At 41.9% G+C, this 14020-nt stretch overlaps 2 protein-coding genes across 2 annotated transcripts; both read right to left on the reverse strand.

The window, feature by feature from the left end:
- Nucleotides 1-1220: 1220 nt before the first annotated feature.
- Nucleotides 1221-1769, reverse strand: LOC134222928 (uncharacterized). The gene has a single exon (XM_062702074.1). The coding sequence runs from the start codon at nucleotides 1767-1769 to the stop codon at nucleotides 1221-1223; it is 549 nt and encodes a 182-aa protein (XP_062558058.1).
- Nucleotides 1770-7856: 6087 nt separating this feature from the next.
- Nucleotides 7857-10280, reverse strand: LOC134222929 (general odorant-binding protein 45-like). Its single transcript, XM_062702075.1, has 2 exons — nucleotides 9509-10280; nucleotides 7857-7987 (listed from the first exon to the last, which is right to left on the reverse strand). Exons 1-2 carry the CDS (start codon nucleotides 10278-10280, stop codon nucleotides 7857-7859), a joined length of 903 nt encoding a protein of 300 aa, XP_062558059.1.
- Between the last annotated feature and the right edge of the window lie 3740 nt (nucleotides 10281-14020).

Here is a 14020-nt window from a genome sequence, read left to right on the forward strand (position 1 = left end):
CATTCATTTCCTTCCCTCTTCCAAGGATTTTATTTATATTCGTCCAACTCTTCTTTTGGTTGTTAGTGGAAAAAAGTTTACAGTAGTATTCTTTCTTGGCATGATCCTTTGCCCTTTTCACCTTCCTATTTACATGATCCAACAACTCTTTATTACGAACGTTATTTGGATTTCTTCTAACTCTCCTTAATAAGTTATCTTTGATTTTGATCAATTTCCAAATATCAAAAGACATCCATGGACAAAATCCTTTTACTTTGGCTTCCATACTAACCGTTTTTGAATGTTTCTCTTTTAATTCTTTGTAAGTGTTCAAGACGAACTGCATTTTGCACTCCGCACTTCCGTCTGGTACACGGGCCATCGCATTTTGAAAATCAGCATTTAGTTTATTGTTGCGAACTATAGTTTTCACAAGAAGCTGTTTAAGAACAGGTTTTTGGAGAGAAAATGTTGACATCACCAAGCTGTGATCACTAAGATCAGTACGAATCGTCTCATTGATCACTGAACTGTTCAGTGTGCCAGAACATATTGTGTGGTCTAGTATATTTCCACTTGAAGGTCTTGTAGAGAATGTGTTCGTTACCGAAAAGTTGTAACAGCGTAATATATTTGAGTATTCATTTACGATGCGGCACTCAGTTCGGTTCGTTGGGATGTTGACATCACCGACGATGATTGATAGTCCATTGCGCCCTGCTGTCGCGCATATCGTGTCTAACTTTGTAAAGAACGTTGACAGATCGAACGCAGGAGGCCTGTACAATGCATGTATTCGCAGCGGTGACTCTCCAACATCGATACGAATTTGTACATGATGAAATCCATTGTCATGTTCGTTTGATACCTCTTCAAACGGAATTGTTGAGCGTACATATACAGCTAAGCCGCCACCCTGAGTATTAGGTCTACACGAGAAAATACTTTGGTATCCATCGATTCTGTAAAGTGACAGCCTGTCTGCTTTCACCCATGTCTCACCGATGACTATAACATCGATATTACCATGATACAGCTCTAGTATTTCTTTAAGGCCATCGAACTTGTCCATATTATTCATTCCCCTAATATTTAGTTGTAATACTTTTATTTGAAAGTTGTTAACAGCATGAATAGAGTTTTTATTTAATTGATCAATAGAATCGAAACAATAATTATACATCATAAGAAAGATCTGTTTACATTCTAATTAACTACATACTATATATTACATTCGTTTAGACTGTGGGAGGTGAAATTCCCGACAAATTTAATACTCTTTTGGAATTGGTGGGCTGCAATCCTGCTAGTTGAAGTTTACTGCTGATTTGCTCAATCTTCCCGCCGTCCTGTCGCCTCAATAGTTTTTTTCCATCGCGGCCTGGCCACACATACTTTATTTTCAAGGTTTCCTGCAAATTTTTGGCCTGCTGCAGTAGATCTCTTCCGTAAGCCGTCATTTCATCCCGAATAGTAATCGTATGCGTAGATCCATTGAAGACATCGCGAACCTTTGAAGCGAGTACAACTCCGTAGGCACGTTTCCGACGGAAAAGCTCCTCTTTCTCCCGCTCGGAGGTAAATTGAACGACGATAGGAGGTACTCCATTCATATGTTGCTTCCCATTGATACGTCTTGCACATTGAATCACAGATGTTCCAACGAATTCGCAATTCAACAATTTACATAACATGCACACTAGTTCAACTGTATCCTCATCTTGCATGGCTGGTAAGCCCAGTATCACAGCATTCTTAGCCTTAGCCGATCTGTTGATATTATCCATGTCAACCTCCAGGCGATCGACTGAACCAACTAAATCCCCACATGTATCCTGCCACATTTTCAGTTCCTTGCGAATTTTCGAATTTGAGATGGACCAGCAACGAAAACGAATAATGGAGATGAAAAAATCATTCTCTGTGGATTCTATAAGATTACAGTAGGTACCACAGTAGCGGTTAAGTAACACAGAGTGTCTATGAAATAAAGAAATGAATAAGAAAACAGCTTAATAACAACCTTCAGGATAGAAAATGAAATCAAACTTAATTCATCGACCGAGGTGTAGGAGAAACTGTCTCGTTGAATTTTGCTTAATTTCCAAGCCTACTATATCATGGTCACGGAATCGAGAATCAAATTCGATAGACTGCACATTAATAGTTGTAACTTACAACTTGTAAGATGAAAATTATAAATTATAATAAATTAAGTATAAAAATAGAGCTTAAATCCAAAATTTCAAGAATTTTAGTGCACGGAAACTGTTTTGTGATGGGTTCTTTTCAGCCTAGCCGTAAGATTTGCGGCTATTAAGCAAGATCATGCTGAGGGTGGCAGGGTTCGATTCCCGGTGCCGGTCTAGGCATTTTTCTATTAAGAAATAGTCTCGACTTCTCTGGGCATAAAAGTATCATCGTGTTAGTCTCATGATATACGAACGCAAAAATGATAACTTGACTTAGAAATCTCGCGGTTAATAACTGTGGAAGTGCTGAATGCAGCGAGGCGACAATGTCCCAGAGGGGGATATAATGCCAATAAGAAGAAGAAAAAGAAAAGGAACTATTTCAAATCAATTTTGAAAAATCTGATAATTTCGCGTATTGAACGCCTTTAACTTGATTTTAACATGCACCGAGCTGTCATCATATGAGCGAATCGCCAAGCATAAACAAAATTAAAATGAATTGTAAACAACAAATTTAGGGTCTATGAGTGTGAAAAAAATAAAAAGAAAAAGTTGTTTCATCAAATGAATAAATAATCAAAATGTTTTTTAAAATTGAAAAATCCAAATTTGTAGTAAATAATTTACTTTATTTATTTATTATCAGACTAAGGCCGGAGTGGCCTGTGCTGCACATAAAAGTCTTCTCCATTCAGCTCGGTCCATGGCTGCACTTCGCCAACCACGCAGTCTGCGGAGGGTCCGCAAATCGTCCTCCACCTGATCGATTCACCTTGCCCGCTGTGCACCTCGCCTTCTTGTTCCCGTCGAATCGTTGACGAGAACCATTTTCACCGGATTACTGTCCGACATTCTGGCTACGTGCCCGGCCCACCGCAGTCTTCCGATTTTCGCGGTGTGAACGATGGATGGTTCTCCCAACAGCTGATGCAACTCGTGGTGCATTCGCCTCCTCCACGTACCGTCCGCCATCTGCACCCCACCATAGATGGTACGCAACACTTTCCTTTCGAAAACTCCCAGTGCGCGTTGGTCCTCCACGAGCATCGTCCAGGTCTCGTGTCCGTAGAGGACTACCGGTCTAATGAGCGTTTTGTTAAAGGCGTTCAATGAGCGTTTTGTAGTTTGTCAGTTTGGTACAGCGGCGAACTCTATTCGATCGGAGCGTCTTGCGGAGTCAAAGTATGTACGATCTCCAGACACTCTGCGTCTCCTAATTTCTCTGCTCGCGTCATTTTCGGCAGTCACCAGTGAGCCCAAGTACACAAATTCTTCTACCACCTCGATTTCGTCAACACCGCTGCCAACTCGCGGTGGGTGCCTGACATTGTCTTCTTTTGAACTTCTTCCTATCATGTATTTCGTCTTCGACGTGTTGATGACTAGTCCGATCCGCTTGGCTTCCCTCTTCAGTCTGATGTAGGCTTCCTCCATCTTCTCAAAGTTACGTGCCATAATATCTATGTCATCGGCGAAGCCAAATTGCTGGACGGACTTATTGAAAATTGTACCACTCGTGTTAATCCCTGCTCTCCGTATTACCCCTTCCAAAGCGATGTTGAATAGCAGACACGAAAGACCATCACCTTGCCGTAACCCTCTGCGGATTTCGAAGGGACTCAAGAATGCCCCTGAAACACGAACTACACACATCACCCAATCCATCGTCGCTTTGATCAACCGTGTCAGTTTATCTGGAAATCCGTGTTCGTGCATTAGCTGTCACAGCTGGTCCCGATTGATTGTATCATATGCGTCGATGAATAGATAATGTGTGAGCACGTTATGTATTCGCGGTATTTCTGCAGTACTTGGCGAATGGCGAACGCCTGGTCCGTGGTGGACCGTTCGCCCATAAAACCCGTTTGGTACTGCCCCACGAACTTCCTTGCAATTGGTGCTAGTCGACGGCATAACATTTGGGAGAGTACCTTGTAGGCGGCGTGTGATTGCGCGATAGTTGCTACAATCCAGCGTACCATCCTTTTTGTAGATGGGACACACGACACCTTTCATCCACTTCTGTGGCAGAACATCCTCCTCCCAAATCTTGGTAATTACCCAGTGCAGCGCTCTAGCCAGTGCCTCACCACCATATTTAAACAGCTATCTTGGTAGTTGATCAGCTTCAGAAGCTTTGTTGTTTTCAGCCGACCAATCTCGTCCTGGATTTCCTGAAGATCCGGAGCCAGTAGAATTATGTCTTGCGCGTGTTCCCCCAGATCCATCACCATACCGCCATCTTCGTCTGCCACATTGCCATTCAGGTGTTCTTCGTAGTGCTGCCGCCACCTTTGGATCACCTCACGCTCGTTCGTAAGAAGGTTCCCGTTTATGTCCTTACACATATCAGGCTGTGGCACGTGGCCCTTACGTGAACGGTTCAACTTATCATAGAACTTTCGTGTGTTATTAGCGCGGTACAGTTGCTCCGTCTCTTCACGGTCTCGATCTTCCTGCTGACGCTTTTTCCTCCGGAAAATCGAGTTTTGTCTGTTCCGCGCCTGTTTATATCCTGCCTCGTTCGCCCTCGTGCGGTGTTGCAGCAATCTCGCCCATGCTGCATTCTTCTTTTCTACTAACTACTAACATTCGCCGTCATACCAGTCGTTTCTCTGATCCGGGGCCACCGTGCCAAGTGCAGCGTTTGCAGTGCTACCAATGGCAGATCGAATATCTTTCCAGCCATCTTCAAGAGACGCTGCGCCTAGCTGCTCTTCCGTTGGGAGTGCCACTTCCAGCTTCCAGCTATCCTTGGGCTAGTCTATCGTCTTGTAGCCGCCCAATGTTAAGCCGCGGCGTTCGACTTCGACGCGTGTTGTACACCGTCGAGAGTTTTGAGCGCAGGCATACTGCAACGAGGTAGTGGTCGGATTCAATATTCGCACTGCGGTAAGTGCGGACGCTCGTGATGTCGGAGAAGAATTTACCGTCGATTAGAACGTGGTCGATTTGGTTTTCCGTTTCTTTGTTAGGTGATCTCCATGTGGCCTTGTGGATATTTTTGCGGGGAAAGAAGGTGCTTCGGACTACCATTCCGCGGGAGGCTGCAAAGTTTATGCATCGTTGGCCGTTGTCATTCGATACAGTGTGCAGACTATCCGGTCCGATGACCGGTCTATACATTTCCTCCCTTCCTACCTGCGCGTTCATGTCACCGATGACGATTTTGACGTCCCGCAGTGGGCATCCATCGTATGTCTGCTCCAGCTGTGCGTAGAACGCTTCTTTCTCGTCGTCGGGTCTCCCTTCGTGTGGGCAGTGCACGTTGATGATGCTATAGTTGAAGAAACGGCCTTTAATCCTCAGCTTGCACATCCTTGCGTTGATTGGCTGCCACCCAATCACGCGTTGGCGCATCTTACCCAGCACTATGAAGCCGGTTCCCAGCTCGTTGGTGGTGCCACAGCTTTGGTAGAAGGTAGCCGCCCGATGCCCACTTTTCCACACTTTCTGTCCTGTCCAGCAAATCTCCTGCAGCGCCACGACGTCGAAGTTGCGGGGATGTAATTCATCGTAGATCATCCTGTCGCAACCTGCGAAACCTAGCGACTTACAGTTCCATGTTCCAAGCTTCCAATCGTGATCCTTTATTCGTCGCCTAGGTCTTTGCCGATTATATCGAGTCGCATTATCTCTTATATTGTTCGTAATTATTGGTTTTCCAGGCGGCTTATTGGGCCTGCGCAAACCTCCTGTCTCGTCGGAGGGCCATCGTGTCAGGGCTGTTTAGCGTCCCACCTAACACCAGGACTTGGGCTTGCGCTTTGAGCGGCACACGGTCGCTTTGGCGGAGCCTACTTGCGGATTACATGCCGCTTTTTATAGAGGTTTAACAGGGCCCACTGTCAAACCCCACCACATCCTAGGCAGGCGCCACAGCTCGCAGATGGCCTGGGGAGTTTGCTGAAGAGGTCATCCACAAAAAACCCGGAATAAAAAAATTTAATTTCAGTTTTGAGAAACGATAAGGACCACCCTATCGAACTTTTGTCCGAAGAAGCAATATTTTATTATAAACAACTGCACTGAAGACACCTAAATAGAACGTCTAAATAAAACGAAAACGGAGGAAAATAGTTTTTTCCTGCTAAATAACTGAATCGGACCATTATGCATTGTGGTTCCAGTTACATATAGCGTAAACCATGGCTGAGTAAACCCCAGCAATGTTGGTCTCTGCTTTTAAACAATTTGAGGCTGACAGGTTCACAGGTATAGTGAGAATTGGAGAATTGGACAAGCCTCCCCTACTTTTGATGGGTACATTACTTCACAAATAAAACTAGATTTGTAAACATGGTTATCATGAATTTATGTTATGTAAAAATGTTTTTTAATTTTCATAAAATAATATTAAAATATATAGTCGTTGTGGTCCAACATTCCAAAAATCATAAAAAACGAATATTTTGACCATTTTAGCAAATTTGAGTACACCAATACACCAAACCAAATATTTTAGTAAGAACTAGACGTAATAAGCTTTCTATCCATAAAAAAAAACATTGCAAATCGATCCAGTGGTTCAAAAGTTATAATTTTTTTTAAATAAAAAAAATTGAAAAATAGCGATTTTTCTGGTAACCCTATATCGAACATGGTCACCCTAATAAAAAAAATACGGGTCTAATTTTTTTTCGATGAAGAACATACCAAGCGATTTTGAGCAAAATTGAACAACTTTTTTTTTCAACTCTATTCTTTTCCCGTGGAATCGCTGAATTGTTAGTAAAAAACTTATTGTTCGCCAAACGTTCGTTATCGTACCAAATATTTTATTTGATGATTTAGGTATTCGAAAATAAGGGAAACACATAGATAATGTCAAAAAATGAGTTTGTAAAATTGGTGCTCCGGTGAACCTGTCCGAAGAATATGTCTATTCTACTTTCATGTTAACTGACGTTTTTCATTTTTACTTTGATTTATCTGAAAATAAATAAAAATAATCCTTCACTGAATCTTGGTAAAGCACTTTACCGATCAATTCGACAATGCACTACCGAACGGTACGATAAATTTTGACAGCTGGGTGATATCGCTCATTTTACGACCATTCGGCATTTCGAACATTCGCCGAGACTTTTACCGATATATCAGCTGTTGGAAACCCGGCAATTTATATTACCGGCCTCGACGAAAAAAATAAGTTTGTGGTATTGTCAGGCACGCTTGAAACATCATCATTTTTCTGTAACGCGTATTCTTTGTACGCACTGTTCTTAGTACAGATAAGCTTGTGTATTTGCGATGAAGTTTATATGAGAATTTAGGCCAGGTTTGGAAACTTGATTGAGTCAAGCGTAGCTGGAAAATCAGTTAAAGCTAAATAACAATTCGACAGAACATTGTACGATATTGAATAAACTTGAAATGAGTTTTCGGCTGTTTATTTGGTGTTATATTGTGAACTACAGATTTTGTTTTGCGGATAACATATTTCATGATATTGCATGCATTAACTAGTCTATGGACTATGTCTTTATGACAGTCAATATCAAATGTTTAGACATCATAGAATGCTCAAGTAAAGATTTCAAAGACAAATTTGGGATGTTCTTTTCTCGTGTTAGTTTGTACATTATTATCTATTTTTAATTGAAGTGGCCTATCTTTATTTTTCATGTAATTGGGGCAGCCTTTTTATTTTAAACTTCTGTCGTCAATTCTGATTACTTATAATGCATCAAATGTATTAACGTCGCCATAATTTACAGTGTCTGAATTATCTTTAATAATGTTTAAAGTATTTCTCGTTTCCGTGTTAGATGCATTGATTGCTGAATTGACTGTGCTTAAATTAATATCTGAAAAAGAGGAAAATACGATAAATTAGAGATATCTGCAGATAAATGGTAGCAATTCGCTGGTCCGGCCACAACCTTGACCCAACTATCGAATTCTGTGTTTAAGTTGGGCCATCTGACAGCCATTTGAACACGTCCATATCGACTTAAACACAACAAATGATGTGCACTGACGTCAACACCCATTTAATCGTTTACGAAGAATTTTGACGCATCAACTATAGAGTTACTATTATGTAATAAAATCTCAACCAGCGAAACCCGACTGTAGCTAGTCATGCAAATATAACTTCGAAAAAAGTTTCCTCGCTGAAACCAATGTGATGGAGTCTGTGATTTACTAAACGCTTAGCATTCAAGGCACATTCAAATGTATATATGAGAAATGAGAAATTAAAAAGGGAGAAGTGAGAAAAACGATACAAGAAAAATGCAGAAAATAGAAGAAAAATGTAGGAAGAAAGCAGAAGGAGGAAGAAATAAAGACTAAGGATAAAGGGAAAAAAGAAGGAGGAATGAAGAATGATGGCACTAGAAGGCGATCAGTGCAGCGAGCAAGATGGATCGATCAGGTATTGCAGAGTCCACTCCGACCTTTGGCTTAATGAATAAAAATAAATCTCACAGGAAACACTAACAGAAAATATGCGGGCATCGTTTATCAAAAGCCTACAACAAGACCTAGAACACCATCGTTCTGTAGCTTGAATAGTGTTCCACCGGAACGCTGGAGCAGCAGCAATATTCATCGTCGCTACACTTCATCGACATTTTCTCTAACTCTGCTGTTGTTTCAGCCAGAGAAAGTCAGAGAAACCTTCAACCCTGAATATAAAAGATCCTCTTAAGAATTCCAGCTTCGATCTTGCTCACTTGGGTCCCAGAACAATGCGCTATTCCATGGAATACTGTCGTCGACCTCCTTGCTCAAAGTGCGCTATCAAGCAGAAAAGTACGTCAACCGTTTATTATCCGGACGCCAAACGCTGCATTAAAGAATAACCCGGACTATACCAGACTCATGAATGGAACACACAAAGAGAACCGTAGGTCCACAAAATGAAAAATAAAACTCCACCATTTGAACGAGTCTGCCCAGTCCCCATCCATGAAGACAATCAAAGTAGTGTTTGAACTGGGTCCACGTTATGTGTCTAGGTCTACAGTTTTAGCGGAAGCTCCATTTAAACAAACTAGTGATGACTGCAACGTTCATGATACTATGTGTCACGTCGTCTGCCACTGCTCCAAGTACCAATCCGTCAAGTATCTTTACGGGAAATCACATCCAGCTTATGAAAATAATCTTGATGTGCCTCACCCTGAATTTTTTCAACACTAGGCTTTTGAATCAGAAGAGAAACTTGTTATTCCTCTTGATTATTACCTTACAACAGCAGCAATAATAAAACAATAATCAAGTAACTTTGAGCTGAATAAATTCAAGATGATAGTAAGAAACCGAATCATGGTAGAAAAGCATTCGATTTTTATCGAAACTTTTTGAATTATAACACTTACTGTTAATTCTTGCCCCATCCACAGCGCGATTTATCGAGACTTTCCCAATGTCCCCAACTTGATAGTCAGCTCCGATGCATTCGATAGCCATCCGTTGTGCCAATGTGCATTTGTCATCGCATGGGACTTCCTGTCGGACTTTGGCCACACATTGCTCCACACGCTGATAGAAACTTTCCTCATATCCACCACACATGACGTACAACCGCGGCATAGCGAGCCCATCGGCATCGCTGTACAGTCCCGATCTGATCAGGAAGCACCTGTACAAACATCTTGTTTCCATACGCTTGAATTCCCAGTCCCTCAGTAACTTATCCAACTGGTCCATGGAATAGCCCAATATGGCGGCGCATTCCAGCACAATCTGCCTATCCTGAACGCTGGTGAACCGAACAAACTGTGCCGCTGTCGTGTTGATCTCTCCAAATTGGTCCAGATAGCACTTCACCGACTCGGACGCCCGCTCGCATGGACTCGGTGGAGGAATAGTGAAAACTTTGGTACGGAGACACGCCTGCGTACGGTTGACATTGCACTGATCGTTGGGGTCCGGTTGGAAATAGCGATCGTATGCTGAGGACAGCCCAACCCTGTCGTTCCAGTCGCGCGTTACAAGTGTCGTGCAACGAACATGGCAATGACCTGAGCCATCGTAACGGTCACATTCGTATGCCGCTTGTTGTAAGCTCTTGTAGAAGATTTTATGTTTGTCGGCCGCGGCAATCGCAATTACGACCAAGAATGTCAAAATGAGGCTAAATCTGGTCATACTGGCTAGGATTCCACGTCACTCTGGAATGAACTAAACTATTCGTTTCCATTCAGCTGGAAGTCAATTTATTGTTTTGACCCATTGGCATTCTTGAAATATTTAATCGTACGGAAGCAAACGTAACTATCATAAAAGTACGTGCTAAATGGGGTAGAAAGCTGCATACACTAATCGCAATGCTTACAGTTTCGAATTTCTTCTACCTACCAAGGTGTATTGAAATTCTGATAACATCATTATAAAAACCCAGATTAATCCACCTAGCGGTGATGGTGCCTTTCTCGTTTATTTCGAGTTAGTAATTTCTACGCACTTTTGGTATGAAAAAAAGTATTTTGTCCATAACTTTTGAGCCCATAGTCCGATCGGGTCAATTTTCAATTGGAAACAATGGGACAGGATTCTGCGTCGAATGCAACTTGCTGCGAGCGAATCGGTTGAGGATAAGTGCCCGAAAAATGAGTGACATTTTTTACGCGATTTTTCTGTGTGAATTTGTATTTTGGCCATAACTTTTGATCCCATAGTCCGATCTGGCCAATTTCAAATAGGAAACAATGGGACAGGATTCTGCGTCGAATGCAACTTCTTGCGAGCAAATCGGTTGTGGATAAGTGCCCGAAAAATGAGTGACATTTTTTACGCGATTTTTTGAATGAATTTGTATTTTGGCCATAACTCTCGATCCCATAGTCCGATCTGGCCAATTTCAAATAGAAAATAATGGGACAGGATTCTGCGTCGAATGCAACTTCTTGCGAGCAAATCGGTTGAGGATAAGTGCCCGAAAAATGAGTGACATTTTTTACGCGATTTTTTCGTATGAATTTGTATTTTGGCCATAATTCTCGATCCCATAGTCCGATCTGGCCAATTTCAAATAGGAAACAATGGGACAGGATTCTGCGTCGAATGCAATTTGTTGCAAGCAAATCGGTTGAGCATAAGTGCCCGAAAAATGAGTGACATTTTTTACGCGATTTTTTTGTGTGAATTTGTATTTTGGCCATAACTTTTGATCCCATAGTCCGATCTGGCCAATTTCAAATAGGAAACAATGGGACAGGATTCTGCGTCAAATTCAACTTCTTGCGAGCTAATCGGTTGTGGATAAGTGCCCGAAAAATGAGTGATATTTTTTACGCGATTTTTTCGTATGAGTTTGTATTTTGGCCATAACTCTCGATCCCATAGTCCGATCTGGCCAATTTAAAATAGGAAACAATGGGACAAGATTCTTCGTCGAATGCAACTTCTTGCGAGCAAATCGGTTGAGGATAAGTGCCCGAAAAATGAGTGACATTTTTTGAGAAGTTTTGCGCACACACACACACACACACACACACACACACACACACACACACACACACACACACACACACACACACACACACACACAAACACACAAGGTAACAAAACAAGTAAAGGAGGTTTTTTCCCTCAGTCGAGGGTTTTTCCTCCCACCACGTTGGAAGCAAATTTCCATATAAGCAAGATTACCTAATTGTGGAAGGTTACTTAGCAGACGTGATCCCCAGAGCCCAATCCCCCTAGCAGGCCGCAAGGGGAGATGGTGAATTTTTCCAAGCAGTTTTGCCAGGAAGTGTCATAACTCAATAAATCCGTTAAGGGTAAGTGCCTGAAAAATGGGCTAGACTTTTCCACTCGTTGTTGTCTAAACAAAAAGTATTTTGACCATAACATCTATGCCCATAGTCTGATCCAGCCAATTTTCAATAGGGAACAACACGCCGAATGCAACTTGTTTCGAGCAAGTCGGTTAAGGATAAGTGCCCGAAAAATGAGTGACATTTTTGGAGAGATGGTGAATTTTTCCAAGCAGTTTTGCGAGGAAGTGCAGACGAAAGTGTCATAACTCAATTAAAAAAAAAAAAAAACACACATACACACACACATACACACACACATACACACACACAACAATTAACAATTAACTTAATTAGCAATTAACTTTGAATGTAGTGAAAAAAAAGTATTTTGGCCATAACTTCTGAGCCCATGGTCCGATCCGGCCAATTTCAATCAACAGGAAAAAATAGGACCGTGTTCTGCATCGAACGCAACTTGTTGCGATCAAAGGTAAGTGCCTAAAAATGAGTGAGATTTTTTTTTGTAAGGAAAAATATTTTGGCCATAACTCCGAATTCCATAGTGCGATTCCGCCAATTTTCAATATGAAACAATGGGACAAGATTCCGCGTCGAATGCAACTTGTTGCGAGCGAATCCGTGAAAGATAAGTGCCTGAAAAATGAGTGAGAATTTTGTATGTGTTTCTTATGTAAAAAAATGAACTTTGGCCAGAACTTCGAAACCCATAGTCCGACCTGTCCAATTTTCAATACGAAACAATTGGACACGATTCTACGTCAAATGAAACTTGTTGCGAGTAAACAGCAAAGAGTAAGTGCCTAAAAAGTGAGTGAAAATTTTTATTATAAAAAAATATATTTTGGCCATAACTCCGAATCCCATAGTCCGATTCCGCCAATTTTCAATACGAAACAATGGGACAAGATTCCGCGTCGAATGCAACTTGTTGCGAGAAAATCCGTTAAAGATAAGTACCTGAAAAATGAGTGAGAATTTTGTACGTGTTCTTATGTAAAAAAATGAATTTTGGCCATAACTTCGAAACCCATAGTCCGATTGGGCCAATTTTCAATACGAAACAATGGGACAAGATTCTACGTCGAATGAAACTTGTTGCGAGTAAATCAGCTAAGAGTAAGTGCCTAAAAAGTGAGTGAGACATTTTCTTATAAAAAAATATATTTTGGCCATAATTCCGAAGCCCATAGTCCGATTGGGCCAATTTTCAATACGAAACAATGGGACAATATTCTACGTCCAATGAAACTTGTTGCGAGCAAATTGGTTAAGGATAAGTGCCTGAAAAATGAGTGATATTATTTTGCGCACACACATACACACACATACACACACACATACACACACACATACACACACACACGCACACACAGTCATCACCTCAATTCGTCGAGCTGAGTCGATCGGTATATAACACTATGGGTCTCCGGGACTCCTATCAAAAGTTCGTTTTGGAGCGAACATATAGCCTTTACGTATACTTTGTATACGAGAAAGGCAAAAATATAACCCTCTGCGCGTTTCGAAGGGACTCGAGAATGCCCCAAAAACTTCGGAAATCCGTGTTCGTGCTATAATAGCTGGTCCCGATCGATTGTATCATATGCGGCTTAGAAGTCGATGAATATATGATGTCTATATTCGCGGCATTTCTGCAGTTCATGGCGCATAGCGAACACCTGGTCCGTGGTGGAGCGTTCGCCCATAAAACCCGCCTGGTACTGCTCCCTGGTACTCCCTTGCAATTAGTGCTAGTCGACGGCATAAAATTTGGTAGAGTAACTTGGCGGCGTATATCAATGTGATTGCGCGGTAGTTGCTACAATCCACCTTATCGCCCTTTTTGTAGATGGGACACACGACACCTTCCATCCACTCCTGCGGCAGAGCCTCATCTTCCCAAACCTTGGTAATTACCCAGTGCAGCGCTCTAGCCAGTGCCTCACCACCGTGTTTAAATAGCTCTCCTGGTAGTTGGTCAACCCCAAAGGCTTTGTTGTTTTTCAGCCGGCCAATCTCCTCTTGGATTTCTTGGAGAATCGGAACCGGTAGAATTATGTCCTGCGCGCGTTCTCCCAGGTTCCCATCTTCGTCTGCCACATCACC

Source organism: Armigeres subalbatus, chromosome 3 (assembly GCF_024139115.2).
Source record: "Armigeres subalbatus isolate Guangzhou_Male chromosome 3, GZ_Asu_2, whole genome shotgun sequence".
NCBI classification, from domain to species: domain Eukaryota; kingdom Metazoa; phylum Arthropoda; class Insecta; order Diptera; family Culicidae; genus Armigeres; species Armigeres subalbatus.